This window comes from Lithobates pipiens, unplaced genomic scaffold (genome assembly GCF_037356315.1).
Source record: "Lithobates pipiens isolate NorthernLeopardFrog02 unplaced genomic scaffold, aLitPip1_a1.2 Scaffold_23, whole genome shotgun sequence".
Taxonomy (NCBI): domain Eukaryota; kingdom Metazoa; phylum Chordata; class Amphibia; order Anura; family Ranidae; genus Lithobates; species Lithobates pipiens.
Window position 1 is genome coordinate 75,004,827 of NW_027507785.1, and position 18,350 is coordinate 75,023,176.

The 18,350-nt window shown below is 42.5% G+C and overlaps 1 protein-coding gene across 1 annotated transcript in view; it reads right to left on the minus strand.

The window, feature by feature from the left end:
* The window catches only part of CFAP20DC (CFAP20 domain containing), a 490,970-nt gene that overhangs the window by 337,233 nt on the left and 135,387 nt on the right, over positions 1 to 18,350 (minus strand). The window contains exon 7 of the mRNA XM_077451901.1: positions 12,582 to 12,732. Coding sequence (XP_077308027.1) covers positions 12,582 to 12,732 — 151 coding nt within the window. The remainder of the gene's footprint in view (positions 1 to 12,581; positions 12,733 to 18,350) is intronic.

An 18,350-nucleotide genomic window follows, 5' to 3' on the forward strand; every position in this document is an offset into this window, starting at 1 on the left:
CGGCTACAGCAGTTTTATTACCCAATCCTCCACTCTCAAAGTCTCTTTTGCACTGCAAGACCGGCCCCTGAAGCCTCTTCTCCTTTGCACTCCAGCTGTCTAAGATCTTCAGCAAGACAAATGCAAGGTCCATAGCCCCACATTGGATGTCAGGATGCTGAGGAACAGTCCAATGCCAGGTCGTAGAGGATTGCTGGCTGCAGGGGAGTGGAAGATCAGGTAAGTAAATGTTCCTTTACTGTCCTCTAAACAGAAATGAGAAGTTAGCTCTTGCAGTATGGACACAGCCCCAGGACAAGAGAGGACTTTTAGTTTTTCTGGAGTTGGGTTTTAAAGGGATACAGTGACTTGCTCATTCAGCCAATGCCTGTCTATGTTCTGGAGTCAATGGCGTCATAGTTCAGACAAGGGACAGTGATGAGGCCTGTTGATTGGCCGCTCTGGCCCAACACTATTAGATAGCGGAGACGACGTAGTCTCCAATACCTAGAAGTGGCAGTCTATTTGCAAGAACTCCCGCAGTGTGGCTAAGTGGCAAAGTAGTGTGGCTAGCTAAGTATACATGCCTAGATAGGTGAGCTATGTGCTTTGCGAGAGAAGACAGATCACAAGATACCCTTTGCAAGTTAGAAAAACCTCCTGTGCATAACTCTATGAAGCTGGTGCTACTGAAAGATGACTTTTCTGGCTTTAGCACTAAGCCCAACCTACGGTACTGACATTTCCCTGACCAAAAAGACTAATAAGACTTTAACACATTTAAATCTGACATACAAAAATATGTAACTAGAACTAAAACGGTAAATGTTAGCATCTAGGACTTGAAATATGGTTGCTAGTTATTGGTTGCTCCACTTCAATTGCCTCATTGCACCTTATTTTTTATTTTTTAATAAGGTCAAGCTGTTTACCATGATCAACCACTCAGTCTGGATAAATGCTGAGCACATAGTGAATGGGGTCTAATACAAAGAGATCATTGTCCTCATAATAACAATGCCCCCATAACAACAGCTTTATAATTTCTGGCCTGATCAGTGCCTAAAACCTCCTTGACACATATATTTGGAGGTGTAATAATAGCAGCTGTATATAAACCAGGACATGTTTCGGGTATATTGATCTTTAAACAACAGTATGCAATTTATTATTTCACTGCTAAGTAGAACTGCATTAAGTAACACATTAAGAGAAAATAGAATGCATAAAGTAATTAAGATATTTGCATAACCTCTTTATAGATGTCATAAATCAAACATTTCCATTATTCTAGAAATAAACCCTTCACAATAAGAACAGAATAGAATCGAATTGTTATTCTAAGCTGTTCATGGAGAATTTAAAAATGCAGTTTTGTTGTTCCATTCAAGCATCACCACCATTATCTGGGTGCAGACTACAGAAGATAACTGGGGATGCATTTTGGAATTTATTGTAATCTTTGCCAACCTGCAAGGATGTCCTCTGGTGGCTTGTGAAATTGCATAATCATCCATGACATATGTGGTGCATCTTCAGGACCCATTTACACTACTGCATTATATGTATGCTTTGCATAGGTTGGTGTGATGTACCTTGCCGGAAACACAACAAAATGTACTAACCTGGTGTGTTAGGACAGCCCATTCAAACTAATAGGCAGCCCTAACATAACAAATGCTAATGTGTGTGCGCTAATGCACAGCAAATGTATGAAAGATGCCGGTAGGTTAATTAGCTCCTGTCTAAACTGGCCCTAGCTTGTGCATAGTTGCCAACTGTCCAGTATTTCCCAGTATTTAGACCTTTTTCTCAGTCTTACCGCATCCCGGGAAATGTCCCCTGCTAGAGGCTACGGCCAGTGTTCCGTCAGGTTAGGCGACCCATCAGAATTTGTAACTGAAGTGACCTTCCGTCCCTACCATCTTATTAAATTCAGCTTATATAGTAACATACAGGGTTTTAAAATCTGTCTTGACTGTTTAGATGTTGAATTTTAAAGGCAGAGGCAAGCCTACTTATCCCACATGTTTGCTAATACGATAGAACACCACTCCTACTACAAAAAAATCAACATCAAACCAGTCTTGCCGATTTCATAATACTATATTTCACTATATAAGCTGAGTTTACTGTTAAAAATAAGTGTAAAATGCTGTCTTGAGGAAGAAACTTGGTTCTTCCTGTCGGCCTCCACGAGCTGGTCTTCTGTAAATGGTGCAGGGAACAAATCATCAGTGGCATCTCTACCAGGGTGCAGCTGATGTAAGGAAGGACTCCACGGGGGACACCTGATGTAAGGAGGGACTCTACTGGGGACATCTGATGTAAGGAGGGACTCTGCTGGGGACACCTGATGTAAGAGGGACTCTGCTGGGGACACCTGATGTAAGAGGGACTCTGCTGGGGACACCTGATGTAAGAGGGACTCTGTTGAGGGACACCTGATGTAAGGAGGGACTCTGCTGGGGACACCTGATGTAAAGAGGGACTCTGCTGGGAATGCCTGATGTAAGGAGGGGCTTTGCTGGGAGCCACTGCTCTCATGGATATCACTGGATCTGGAAAGTATAGGATAAAGAAAGGCCACTTGCAGCACATAGAATGCATTAAGGTAAAAAATCTTAAGGCTTTACAACCACTGTAAACAGCACAGACTGAAGCCCTGCCCCCATCATGTGACTGGACAATGAAAAAGTAGCAGCATGCTGATTAATGAATGAATGAATGAGTGACTGATGACGTCATCCTCTTCTTTGTCAACAGAAGTACATGCAGCATACCTAATTGGTTTCTGTTGCTGCTCCTCTTTCACCCAGTCTAATTGCTGCCACACAGGGGCTTACGGAAAAGTTGATACCTAAACAAATTAAGGTAACTAGACAAAATGGATTTAAAAATGTATTTATTTATTATTTTGTGACTTTTAGAGAATTCATTGCAATTTGTATTGGTCTTTTTTATATGCATCTGCAGTTTGGCTTTACAGTGTAATTGTCCCTTTGTTGCAGTTACAACTATGTTGTAGCACCCCCGTAAAAATAGGGCAGCTGTTCTCAACCTTTTTTTATCCCAGAGGAACCCTTTAAATAATTTTTAGGTCTCAGGGAACCTCTGCAAAAACCAGTTCATCTGGAAACAATGGTAAAAATCCCCATATATAAAAAAAATGCTAGCCTTAGAGTTATGGTAAGAATGCCACCCTTTCAGATAGCTAGGTCATTGGTATCATGCCACTAGCTCTGCCAAGTGGTGTTGGACCTGGAACTACCTAGCCACTATCAGATAAGAGGTCAATCAGCCACAGTTCAATGAACCACTAGCAACCTCTGGAGGAACCCGAGACATCAACAGAACCCTGGTTGAGAATGGCCTATCTAGGTACTGCTAAAGAACTTTGATAAGAGAGCCAATAAAGAGTTTAGAGCCTCCATGTAAAAGTACTCTCAGACTGCATAGCAAAATAAATAACAAGGGTAATTTTAAAGTGTAACTGCACTCACTGAACTTAGCCATTCTGCCAGTCTTAAAGTGGTTGTAAACCCTCCCCCACAACTTTGTCCCAAAAAAAAACTAATGAACACTGCTTGTAGATATCTCCTTACTTGCTTAGTATTATTGTAATCCTTTTTGTTCTGTAGAATGAAGTCACTGAGCATGCCCAGATCTCCCCTGATTTACGGCACACTCTCTATGTCTTATCTATCTGTTATCAGGACTTCCTACTGCACACAGCTCTGAACTCCCAGGAGACTTCAGAATCATTCAGAGCTTCCTCCTACACACCATGTGACCATGTGACATGACATACAATGTAAACCTGGCCATTACTGCAGTCTTATCAGCTTAAGCTGATAAGACTGACAAAGGGAAACATTAGACATCGGCACAAGTAAATACTATGAAATAAAACAAGTCAGCTATGAACAGGGAAGCAGGGTTGCCATAGAAACATTAGATCGAGAAGGAGGCTTGGGTAACAGTACAGGAAGTGCTCAATGTAAGAGCGGAAATACACTCCACTGTGGACTCAGAAAACAATACTTAAGATGGCGCTGCCTAACCCCTGGAAACAAGTTTTTTAAAGTTTCTTTAACCACTTACAGACCGGACCATTTTGCTGGTCAAAGACCAGACCACTTTTTGCGATTCGGCACTGCGTCGCTTTAACTGACAATTGCACAGTCGTGTGACATGGCTCCCAAACAAAATTGACGTCCTTTTTTTCCCACAAATAGAGCTTTCTTTTGGTGGTATTTGATCACCCCTGCGGTTTTTATTTTTTGCGCTATAAACAAAAATAGAGCGACAATTTTGAAAAAAACACATTATTTTTGACTTTTTGTTATAATAAATATCCCCAAAAATATATAAAAAACATTTTTTTTCCCCTCAGTTAGGCCGATACGTATTCTTCTACATATTTTTGGTAAAAAAAATCGCAATAAGCGATTATTGATTGGTTTTTGCAAAAGTTATAGCGTTTACAAAATAGGGATAGTTTTATAGCATTTTTATTAATAATTTTTTATTATTTTTTTTTTTACTAGTAATGGCAGCGATCAGCGATTTTTATTGTGACTGCGACATTGTGGGGGACCCATCGGACATTTTTGACACATTTTTGGGACCATTGTCATTTATACAGTAATCACTGCTATATAAATGCAGATTCCTGTGTAAATGACACTGGCAGTGAAGGGGTTAACCAGTGGGTGGCAGTGTAGGGGTTAAGTGTTCCTAGGGGTGTGTTACTAACTGTGGGGGGGTTGGGCTTTCATTTAGTGAACACTGATCTCTGCTCCAATCACATGGAGCAGAGATCAGCGTCACTAGTTGCTAGGCAGAATGGAGAAATCCTGTTTACACGGCATTTCCTCCATTCAGCCGTCCCGTGAGACGATCACAGGGATGCCCGCGGCGATCGAGTCCGCGGGTCCCGCGACCGGACTCACGGGGGTCCCGACCAGCGCGGGAGCGCGCCGCCAGCGGCGCGCTCCTGATGGCAGGGCGGCATTGAATATTGGACGTACCTGAACGCCAATATGCCTGCCCGTGCCATTCTGTCGACGTACATCGTCGCGCGCTGGTCGGGAACCGGTTAAACAGTAATGTGCAATTTGGGCTGGATTACAGCGGCTATAGTCTGATAATTACTTATTATAATGGACTAAATGAAGAGGAGCATCAGAGTGGGAGAGTTTACTTCCTCTTTAACCTCACCTGTGCCCAATCCACTGAGATATTATAAATTGTCAGCTCCACACAGCCACTTATCAAAATCTTCTTGGTGGGTCCTATGAGCTCTATACTCTCTATCCTGTCATGGTTCACTAGTAATCTCCCAATAACAGTTGTGAAGCCCTACGTACAAATCGACCCAAAGGTAAATTTAAGTTTCTTAGTACTGGAATTTTTACATCAAGATTTATGTGTGTTAGAGGCTATGGTGATTGTTCCAGCATCACAAGATGATCGGGCCACTGGCAGTAGCACCGACTGATGCTAATGCTTGGATAAAAATATAACATACAGAAGAGGTAGCCAGTGCTTCCTCTACATCTCAAGGTCTACCTTTTGACTCTTTCAGAAGTGTACCTTTAACACTGTACCACTTTGTAATTACTAATACCATTAAAGAGGAGGAGAAGAACAATATAGGGGAGAATTAGGATCGTGGATTTGCATGGCTTAAAGCAATGTGGTTGCTTAGATGGCTCTTGGATCTATTCAAAATTAAAAGGACTTTTATTTAAATATCCCCTTGAAGTCCAGAAATTACCAGAGATCAGTATCATTAGACTCATTTGCAATTAATGGAGTGCAAAGGGAAAACAGTGCTTTGGATCAGCTATGGAAGTAAAATATTAGAAGCTTCTAGTGTTACATTTATTATACTTAATTATAAAGTTACAATTTCCTAATCAAAATTTTGTACTGTTTTTTTTTTCCTTTTAGAGTATTTCTGGAGGGGAAAAATATTTTGAAATCTTCTTTCTGTGAATAGCAGGTACTTTTAGGGGTAAGTTACTTCTGATCCCCTGTATAGAATCCATAACCCCTGACACTCTTAGTGGTGTGCAATACAAAAAGCATTTGCGGTTCGGTGACTGCTGTGGCTCTGGAATGCACCCTCCCGCTTCATTTACCTTACTGTTGCTAGTGGGCATAAGATTTATATAGGTGGAACTAAGAGGCTATGCAGGCATTCAGAGGTCGCTTGCCTATACCTGATATTCAGGGTTCATTTGTGAACTCCCCCCCCCCCCCCGACCTTCACACACACACACACACACACAGGTCTACTTTACATAAACCAAATAGAATAAATGTGCCTTTACTACATAGTATATTCGATATTTGTGCCCAATCACCCCCCCCCCCCCCGATTGTTAATCTAATATCTGATGCAACTTAATGCAGAAGCATGAATGGTGGGGTGGTGCGAGTCTATAAAAGTATGATGGCCTGGCACAGCATGGAGTAGGATGAGTGTGACCTAAGCTCTGTCCATTACTCTTGTTTTTAAGTGATCCGGCACTCCGGCAATCTCCTGCAGCAGCCTAAAAGATCCGCCTAGGGAACCACCACACGCACAAACCTGGCTCCACAGGTTTCCATCTGGATGAGGGTGTGAACGGAGCAGTGCTCCTCAGCACGGCGGCAACCTCGGGACAGACCGCGGCTTCGGCCTAGTCTTGGGGATCGGTGGCCATCTTGCTCCTCCCGGACTCTCTGCCAGCACTACATCCTGGCCTCCCTGACTCCTGGCTCCCTCCTTACACGGTGCCAAAAGTTGACCAGCTTGCCCACCGCTGCCCACAGCCATCACAGAGACATCACTGTGCACCGGCTTACGGGCGATTCCTAGGCCCACCACATGAGTAGAGTCCATCTTGCTATACCCCAACGGATGCCCTCAGCCTCCCTGCATCTCCTCTGCTCGACCTGGGCCCCACTTAGCCACCTCAGCACCCTGGCCTGTCAGAAAAGATGGCAGTCGGATACCTTTGAACTCTCCAGAGGCACCAGGCAGGGATGCCCTCTTTCCCCCCTACTGTATGGCTTAGCCACAGAACCACAAGAACCCCTAGCAATATCCATCAGATGCAACCCATTGATACAGGGCCTATGCATTGGGCAACTTAGAAGAAAAAATAAGCATGTACGCAAAATGACACATTACTATATCTAGCAGATTCAGGCCCCTCCCTGGCTGAAGCCCTATGAACAATTGAATACTTTGGTTCATTCTCAGGACTCAGAATCAATTGGGAAAAGTCACAAATTCTCCCTCTTGATTTTGCTCCACAAACTGTATTACAGACCTAATTGCCCCTACAGCAAGTAAATAGTATTAACTTCAGTCTATACTACTTAGCATCCCAACCATCCCAATTGTTCCATATAGCTAAGACTGACAGGAAGAGATTTACTTTACTCCTAAGTCCTGCCTGGGCCCAACTGACATCTGCGCTATAGCAGCAGGCGTTGAAGGTATTACTAAAAAAGAGGAACACAACTACCTCCTAAACCACTATAGGAAGACATGGAGACTGGCCTCTATCAGACTGGATATACCTACACATAACGACTATTCTGCCATCTGGAATAATAAAACTCTCCAAGAATTCTTGACTGTACCAGACTCGGAGGCCTGGTGTAAAAGTGGAATGTTTTACCTCTCACACTTACTCACTGCTGGCACATTGAAAACATTTGATGCATTAAAACTAAAATTTGTACTTCCAAATCACATGTTGTTCTGATTCCTACAAGCCTTAAAGGCTATTCACTCCCAATTCTCAGAATCATTACCTAACCCTACATACAATCCCATAATGGATGTAGTCAAAAGTGAAGACACCCAGAAATTAATATTCAATATTCTACAACATGCTACATAAACCCTCATCAACGAAAATAGCCTACAATAATAAAACACAATGGGAAGGAGATCTAGGGAACCTTGAGGACCAAGACTGGAATGAGGTATTGGACACATGCAAAGTTGTCTCACCCAAACTATCTGACAGAGACAGACCGAAATATACATTCTACCTCACACCCGTAAAAATGGCTAAATTTAATCAGGGACAACCTTCCACATGTCTATTATGTAACCGAGAGACAGGCACATTCTACCACCACCTGTGGTCCTGCCCCTACATACAGGGATTCTGGAAACAAGTGGTAGAGTTCCTTCATGACAACATGGGGTCTCCGCTGACTCTAGACCCCAAACCGTGCCTACTGAGTATTTTTCCAGATGCTGACATGGACAAATACAACAAAACTTTTATGCATGAGAACCTATTTTCCACCCAGAAAACAATTGCTAAACTTTGAATGAGGCATGCTCCCCCTAGACTACCTGACTGGAAGAAAGACATTAATAGCACATTGTCCTATAAAAAAATCCATCTACATTAATAGAAGGTGCCCTGCAAAATATAACAAAGTCTGGGATCGCTGGCTCAATGCATCTGACACATGCCTGTAGCACAACAGAACACATCTCCCTCTTCCACGTGCCGCCCTACTAGGCATGTGTCATATATATCACTAGCTTCAAATATATATAATTGCAAAAGGTATGTTGGTACCCCAAAAAAAACTATATTATTACAGAGCAACAGACTCTATGATTGACTAGGAACTTTTATGTATTACCTACGCATGTCATGTGGAATGATTGTACAGATCAAAGGAAAAATGTTTGTGCATTGGAAAACTGTACATCTTTGTGGGAAATTAAAATGTATAATGAAAAAAGGGAAAATCAGCTGATCTGAAATCTGATTCTCACTTTAGCAGAAATCACATGACCAAATATTTTTTTTAAATGAATTTAGACTTGTAGGGAGAACTAGAGAGAGCCTGGGTTAGTATTTTCCAGCAAAGAAGTCAAAGTGGAATTATGTGAACATTTGAGTATGGGTCCACTTTATGCCTCTTGTCTTTCAACCAAAATAGTTGTTCATGTCACTTAATATTAATATATATTTCTTGAAAATGCTCATATCCTCCTAAGCCCTTGCACACACGGTCGGAGAATCCGTCGGAATGTGTCCTATCAGACCGTGTCGTCGGATAATCCGACTTTGTGTGTTATGCATCGGACTGATTCCGTCCGAATATCCGTTGGACCCAATTTTCCAACATGTTGGAAATATTTCCCGACCAACTGGTTCGATCGGACATACTCCGATCATGTGTAGCGAATTTTGATCGGACCAAGTGCCACGCATGCTCAGATCAAATTCCTACATCAAAGCTATTGGCTACTAGCCTGAATGTATTCCCATCGTAACTAAATTACGTCATCACGTTCTGAAAGATCGGATTTTTCGACAACTTAGTCCGACCGTGTGTATGCAACAGTTTCAGACACAATCCGTCGGACTAAATCCGACGGATTTGGTTGTCGAAATCTCCGACCGTGTGTACAGGGGCTAAGACAAATCCAGCTTAGAGTCTCCTTACTCATAACACAAGTCATTTACATCTCTTATTAATACATACCATACCAATGAAATGCAGCTCTATATCTATTAATAAATAATTTTTTTTTTACTGCAATCCTCAGCTCAGACTGAAATATGATGCCAATATTGTATGGTACATGCAAATATGCTGACAAAGAACATGCCAATAGTCGGTGTGAGCAGAAAGATTACCTAATTAGTTCACTGTGCAATGGTCAGGGGTCAGACTTGGAGACCAGTAGCTACTTTATAGCAGTAGAGAGGTTTTACTGCATGTTAATACCAGGCCGTGGTCCTCCAGATTGCCCCATCAGGAGGTCCAGCTATAACACTAGAGAGACGAAAAACAAGCTCTGGACTGCCGCACTCTTCAGAAAACCAATTTCTTTTATTGGAAAATCACATAACAGCTCAACAAACACAGCGAACAAGTAATAATTGCTGATGTTTTGCACTAGCTGTAGTGCTTATTCATATAAGCACTACAGCTAGTGCGAAACGTCAGCAATTCTTCCTTGTTCGCTGTGTTTGTTGAGCTGTTATGTGATTTTCCAATAAAAGAAAGTGGTTTTCTGAAGAGTGCGGCAGTCCAGAGCTTGTTTTTCATCTGTTGCTAGTGGTAATAGCTAGCACCTATGGCTTCCCAGCTGAAGAGACAGTTTACAGCCTGCATGTTTGCTCCTGGAGCAGTGAGATCCCTTCTCCTATAACAGTAGAGAGGTTCCGATCGAACAGCAGGATAAGTATACATACAGGTTACCCTGGTAGATGACGCAGACTCACCCTAGGTGCAGGGTTTAAGCACTAACTGGTATTCACTAGAGCTCCTGGTAGTGGAAATTGATTTTGCTGCATGTTAATACAAGGCTGCAGTACTCAGTATTCCCCCACAAGCCGGGTCCATTAGCAGGTAGGGATCAAGCAGGGGGCAAGTAAACAAGCCAAAGGTTGGTAACAATTGGTTGCAGGCTGGGTTTAAGCAGAAGCATAGTCGAGGAACAAACCAAAGTTTGGTAATAAGCGATAGTGAAGCTATGGACAGCAGCAGTAGTGACAAGAGTGAAATATTGGCAGGACGGAACACAATAATCTGGCAAGCAGGAAGTGCAAAGGCCTGGCTAAATAAGAAGTTCATAGGAGGAGCAAAGGGTTCAAAGTTCAAGAAAAACAAGGATCATTCAAGGAATTGTCCATAGAGCTGTCCAGCGTCCCAGGTGGCTGAGCAAGAAGCGATAAACACAGCATAGGTTGCAGGTTCGGATCTGGGTCCTGACATACTGCTTCTCCATCGCTGTTCAACCAGAAGACCAAGGGTAGGGTTGTGTCAGCAATGCAATTTAATTGTAACAGCGAATGTGTCGTCACCCTCAAAGGGTGTATAAATCCTAGGTCCAGATGTACAGAAATACAAATCCTTTGGCAGATAAACCAACTTCAGTGTATTTCATCTGTTTATTTAGCTGTTCACCTGGCATTCAGCTTTAACTTAGCTGGACTTGTCCGCTCTTTCCTGATCCCCGCCATTCTGTGATTATTTGTGAAGATGTTTTTATGACTGACCACAGCTGGAACTCTCTTTCCTTCATCTTAAGAGCTGCCCTCTCATCATTTTCTTTGTGAATTAAATAAAAAAAGACATCTGCTAAGTGCTATTAAACACACTCAGAGATGTTAATAGGATCTTCTCTTTTGCATTTCTGTCTACAATTATAAAATATCTAATTTGGTCAGTGTTTTTTCTAAGTATCATCAGAAATATCAGCTGTTGTTGCTGAGTAGGTTGTGTTGCTCACACAGTGACAGCTGCAAACAATGAATCCTTCATCAAACTTCATAATCCGTGCATAAACATGGAATAATGAAATTACTTGCTGTACATTGTTGTTACATATATCAAAAATGACCATAGTTTAATTCAAAAGAACACTTCTTGCATCATTATAGACAGATCACAGAAGCGGTGTGACCTCATTGACATTCATTTGTCACTGTATAGAAAATGTGTGTGTGTGTGTGTGTGTGTGTGTGTGTATATATATACATACACTAGGGCTGCAACTAACGATTATTTTCAGAAATCGATTAGTTGGCCGATTATTGTTCCGATTAATCGATTGATCGGTTAATAACCTTTAAAAAAAAAAAAGTGGGTCAAATTGATGTTCATTTTCAACCACAGTGACGGGAAAATTTAGAAATAATAGAAAACTTCTTAGTCAAAGGAATTTTCAGACAGTGTATGTGGTTTTCGTTCAGAAACTACATTCATTTTAAAAACAGAATGTTAAAAACAAGAGAAAATTTCAAACAAAATTCTTTCATTCAGCGAATGTACAAAGATTTTTCGTCTGAATATTCTCATCTGAAAATTGATCCATGAGGCCAGCATAAGGCTCGGTGCACACCTGTGCAGTTTGCTTTTGATCTGTTTCTGTGGTGCTTTTTGCTGTACGTTTCGATTTTTGCGCACGTGATTTTACTGCAATTTGCATTTTTGCCTTTTTTTTGGGGCAGATTAAAAAACACAAATTGCTGCAAAAACGCATTACATGCTTTTCTGCCGCTTCTCCATTGAAGTATATTGAACCAATAAAGCACCATTTTGCGTTAAAAGTTCCTGACCTTTTCAGATGTGAACGTGTCCCATAGGAAACCATGTAAATGAACTGTAGTGCATTTCTGCAAAAAGCACCAATAAACACATAGATGTGAACCAGGTCTAACTAACATAATGGGGTTAAAAAAACTAAAATTAGCCCTTTATAGTACAAAAAAATCAGATAATCACTACTGTAAGGGGTTCATTTTTTTTTACTGTAGAACAGTGAGTAATATACACAGTTGCGATTATTTGCTCTTTTTATACTATAAAGGGCTCATTTTTAGTTTTTTTTTAACCCCATATGTTACTGGCCGATTAATCGATTATGAAAATAATAATCGATGAATTTCATAATCGATTAGTTGACGATTAATCGATTCGTTGTTTCAGCCCTAATATACACACACACATATTTTATATATATATATGTCTATTTCATTGCTCTTCATTTCCAATATTCTTATTTACACAATCAGACAAAAGTTTGCTCAAACTCAATGTCATGTACAAACCTTGTTCTGTCTCCTGAGGTTTTAACTTCATTGTATATATTTTCCTCAGCTTACAGTTTGCTGAAACAATGATTCCATTCAATGACTGAAAGACGGCGCCTTTAAATATTCCACTTGTGAAGTCAACAAGGTCAATGCACAGATTACACCACTGGAAAGAGAGATAACATTCTGGTTACATATATAGCAAAGCATAGGTGCCAATCAGTATGGCTACTAAAAGAATAAAAAAGGACTACAGCCCATGCTTTGGTTTGATCCAGTGGTGTCACAGACAGTGGCGGCTGGTGAAGTTTTAAGATGGGGGGGCGCTAGACCACGCCCACCCTTTTGACCCATCCCACTTCTCATAAGCCCCACCCATTATAGAATCCACCAACTCCGTCCCCTGTAGTACATCATATACAAGGCTCTACATTATACACAGGGCTCTATACTTCATATACCAGGCTCTACATTATAGACAGGGCTCTGTACATCATATACCAGGCTCTACATTATACACAGGGCTCTGTACATCATATACCAGGCTCTACATTATACACAGGGCTATGTACATCATATACCAGGCTCTACATTATACACCAGGTTCTAATGACACATCAATATGTCTGACAGCCCAGCCACACTCCTCGTTCACCAGAGAAAAAAAAACAGGAAACACAAAAAAGGTGCTCGGGAAACAGCAATAGGCAGAGGTCACCGCAGACAATGAAGTACAAGAAAGCCTTATAAAATAAAACAAATACAGTCATCACATTTAGTGACTGCAATAATGCAATATCTTACATGTTTGCCTTTGGTGGTGGGATCAGAGGGATGGTGATGATCAGAGACAGAAGGATGGAGGTGGGGTGGGGAGTTGGATCAGTGGTGGGTGGGATGGGATCAGGGACAGAGGGATGGATCAGGGACAGAGAGATGGTGGGTGGGATAGATCAGGGACAGAGAGATGGTGGGTGGGATAGATCAGGGACAGAGATATGGTTGGTGGGATGGATCAGGGACAGAAGGACGGTGGGTGGGATGGACCAGGGACAGACAGATGGTAGGTGGGATGGATCAGGGACAGAAGGACGGTGGGATGGATCAGGGACAGAGAGATGGTGGGTGGGATGGACCAGGGACAGAGAGATGGTGGGTGGGATGGACCAGGGACAGAGAGATGGTAGGTGGGATGGATCAGGGACAGAAGGATGGTGGGTGGGTGGGATGGATCAGGGATCAAGGACAGAGAGCTGGTGGGTGGGATGGATCAGGGATCAGGGACAGAGAGATGGTAGGTGGGATGGATCAGGGACAGAAGGATGGTGGGTGGGTGGGATGGATCAGGGATCAGGGACAGAGAGCTGGTGGGTGGGATGGATCAGGGATCAGGGACAGAGAGATGGTGGTTGGGATGAATCAGGGACAGAGGGATGGGTGGGTGGGGGGAGGCTTCATATGGGCTGTGTGTTTCACAAGAGCCTCCACTGCCTGAAACCATGGATCAAGTAAAAACCTGAGCTACATCACAACTGATTTGATGTAAATTTTATAATAACTTTAAATGTGTACTCGCTGAAAATACATTTTAGTTTCCTAAAAGCAATTATAAGTAAAATGTGACAAAATAATTCGTTTTTTAAAACGTACGTTTTTACATATAAATTTAGAGTTTTGGCATTGCTCATTTAAACAAGAACATTGTTCAATGCTAATGCCAGTAAATATTAGAAATGACAAGATTCTAAAATAAGAGTTTTACATGCAGCTTTGTATCTGCCAGAACAAACAGGAAACATTAGCTTGGATGACAAATAAAAAGTTAGGTTATTCCATTGCAGAGTAAATGTCCATTTAACCCTTCTAGAGTATAACTAGAATGAGATTTTTTCTAAAACTGCCCTCCTTATGCATATAGAGCAGGAAGGGGAGTACTACCAGACGTCACCGGATCCTGTGTATGTTATCAAATCTGGCTGAACACTCCTGACTAGAGAGTAATTGGTAAAGTTTTAGAATGCCCACAGGAAAATCATCAATTCATAGTCAATTATGATACAAAGGATGACCTCATTGGGCACAAGATGTCAGTTGGTAAATGTAAGTGAGAAAGAGAGAGAGAGAATTTAAGGACATCTGTCACTGAGATGGGGGAGGGTGCCTGGGAAGGACTGCCCCGGTTGTGCTATGTTCCTCTCCTCTGAACCTTAGCCAGCGGCAGACTGTGTCTCTCCTCCTGACACTGACACTGTCAGTTCCAGACTATTGCCGACAATCAAGAGTCCGTCATACCCTTTGAATGCAGAAGCCGCCTGGAGACAGGAAGCGGGAGCAACAGCCGGGGGGAGCTAAGATGACTAGCCTCTCTGTACGGAGATTGTTTCCTACTGCTGTGCGCACCTATATAACGTGTCATCTATTGCTAGGATGCTGGCGGTCCTAGCAACCAATGATTGCAAAGAAGATTGAGGGGGCAGAAGCGCAGCATGCAGGAATGCTCTGCTGACCAGAATCCTCACTGAGTGCAGTGTGTTAGAGCACACATTGCACCCACTGATGATACACTGAGTGAAGCCCAGTGCCGAAATATGCTGTACACCATAACAACCACAGTATAACATAATGCAATGTGCAACATGGCCAGAATATAATATCACACAGTATTCACATATAATATAGTGCTCCAATATGAAACAACAGAATATGAGATGGTGCTCACATTGCAACATAGAGCTCCAATACAAAACATTTCCATTAATAATCCATGGTGGTCCAGTGGATAAACCCTGCTCAATCCATAGAAGTAATCCCTGATGGTCTAGTGGAGGAAAAATATTAATACAAAATAAATAGGACTACTTATTGGTTTCTGGGCTTCTTTCTTAGTGACAGTATACACTGGGCAAACGCTCACTGTGGCAACACAGCAGCCATGCAGGCATCTGGGGATTTCTAATGACAGCCTAATGACTCCAATGACTGCTACTATCCTGTCTCTGACAGTAGGCTGCCAAACCGAGACACAGCAACATCAGTGGAGATAAAGTCAGAAGCACTGACGATCAGCACTTGACAAAACACACAGCCCGTGAAGCCTCCCCCTCCATCCATCCTGTAGCTCTGCCCCCCTCCTGTGGAATTCCAGCAATGCATCTACGCTACGGTCTACCTTGTTTCATAGTGCACTCACTGCACTGGCACCGCAGTTCTCTCCTCTGCTCCTCCGCTCGGCGCACTGATCTGACGAAGACCGGAAGTGACTAACTAGTCTGTCACTCAAGTCCATAGCAGGCGCCGGGCGGATGCAGATCGGCATTTGTACTTGCGCCACAAGGCGGGTTAAAACCCCGCAAATGAAGCGCCGCGTCTGCAATCTTGTGATTGCGTTGACGTGGCACTTCGCATATTGCACTGTGTCCAGCGCTGCACTGTGTCCGGCGCTCGTACACAGTGCACTTAAGGACTTTTTTTCATTTTTTTTTTTTTTAAAGGGCCATTTCAAAAAAAAAAAATTTTTTTTTTTTCAATTTTTTTTTTTTTTTTTGTGACTGCCTGGAGGGGGGGGCGGCGCCCGGGCGCCCCTATGGACGGGCCGCCACTGGTCACAGATCTTCTTCACTCTCTGGTGCATAATAACGTGGTGAACATCTCTGCAGTATTTTGCAGTCCAGTCCAGGGTTGGGGCAGATCCATGATGCCATGACTTTACTGGATAAGGTGATCATGTGTGAGCACATGTGTGCGCTGCTCAAAGCTGGAGGATAACATGTGTTCCTACCCACATTCATAAAGTGGGAGCAGGCGTAAGGCACTAATTCAGAAGCGTGGACATGTTTCATCCCAGTGGTCAGTAGAGGTCTGCGATCAAGCCCCAGTAGGCAGGGCGAAACATGTCAGGAAGCGTGGTGAAAGCAGCGCTGGCTGAAGCCATAGGCAGCCATATCCGCATCTGAAGCATCCACTGAGTTTATTTTGAGTGCCATCTTACCCCACTTACATCAAATGGGTTGAATGATGCTGGGCATCATTGAGCCTGGAAGGGAGGCATCTATGGGGAACAGGCCAGTGGGAGGAGTTAAGTATAGCACCCAGAGCTACTTTTATATTTTATATTTTAAATAGCTGCTGATTTAGATTTTTTGCCTAAACTGGATTAGGCTCTAAAGCTGAAGTTTGGCTAAAAAAAAACAAAAAACAAAAACAAAACATGGTTTCTCTATAGCTTTGGTTACATTGCTTACCTGTAATAGTTTGTTCCACAATACGCTGGCTTCCAGATTCTCTAGAAATTCTCACTGCAGGGCTGCCTTGTCCTCCTTCTGCTGCTGAACATCTAGCACTGTGCAGGTTAACAGCTTCAGGTCTCTGGGCTTCAGATGGGGACACACCCCCGTCTGCCCTCTCCTCCAATGAGAAAAGTTTTTTAGCTGATTACACTGCCTGTAACAAAATCTGTGAATGGATAAAAGAAACCTGTGACTGAACAAACTCTCCTCCATTCACAGGTCATGTTACAGGCAGTATAACCAGTGAAATAACTTTTCTCATTGGAGGAGAGGGCGGGGGGGGGGGGGGCAATGTCCTCATTGGATCATCTTTAGTGCATCTGAGCCTGGAGACCTGAAATTGTAAGTACAACAACAGTAAGAGGACAGGGCATCCCTGCAGTGAAGATTTCTACAGAATTTAGTATTTAGCTGGTCAAGAACAAACGCAAGCACAAGCATGAGGGACAGAAGACGGAAGTGTGTGTAAACACAAATCCGTCTTCTGTTCTGAGAGGAGTGACAGATTGTGTGTTCCTATTAGCTAGGAACCACGATCCGTCACTTCCTCTAGTCAGTCCCCTCCCCCCTTCAGTTAGAATCACCTCTCAGGGAACACAATTAACCCCTTGATTGCCCCCCAGTGTTAACCCCTTCACTGCCAGTGACATCTTTACAGTAATCAATGCATTTTTATAGCACTGATCGCTTTATAAGTGTCAATGGTCCCAAAATGTGTCAAAATTGTCCGATGTGTCCACCATAATGTTGCAGTCACGATAAAAATTGCAGATCATTGCCATTACTAGTAAAAAAATAAAATAAAAATGCTATAAATTTATCCTCTATTTTGTAGGCGCTATAACTTTTGCTCAAACCAATCAATATACGTTTGGGATATTTATTATAGCAAAAATTACAAAACATTGTGTTTTTTTTTTTCAAATTGTGCTCTTTTTTGTTTATAGCGCAAAAAATAAAAACCGCAGAAACGATCAAATACCACTGAAAGAAAGCTCTATTTGTGGGGAAAAAAGGACGTCAATTTTGTTTGTGTGCCACGATTGTCTCACGGTGAGGAAGAACGGGGAGATGCTAATGTAAACAAGCATCTCCCCATTCTGCCTAGTGACACTGCCACTGATCAGATCTCCCTGTAATCGGGAGCGCTGATCAGTGACGTGTCACACACAGCCCCCCCCCACACACAGTTAGAATCACTCCCTAGGACACACTTAACCCCTACAGCGCCACCTAGTGGTTAACCCCTTTCACTGCCAGTGATATTTTTACAGTAATCAATGCAATTTTTTAGCATTGATTGCTGTATTAATGCCAATGGCCCCAAAAATGTGTCAAAATTGTCCGATGTGTTCGCCATAATGTCACAGTCACTATAAAATGTCGCTGATCGCCGTCGTTACTAGTAAAAAAAAATTATCAATAAAAATACCATAAAACTATTCCCTATTTTGTAGACGCTATGACTTTTGCGCAAACCAATCAATAAACGCTTATT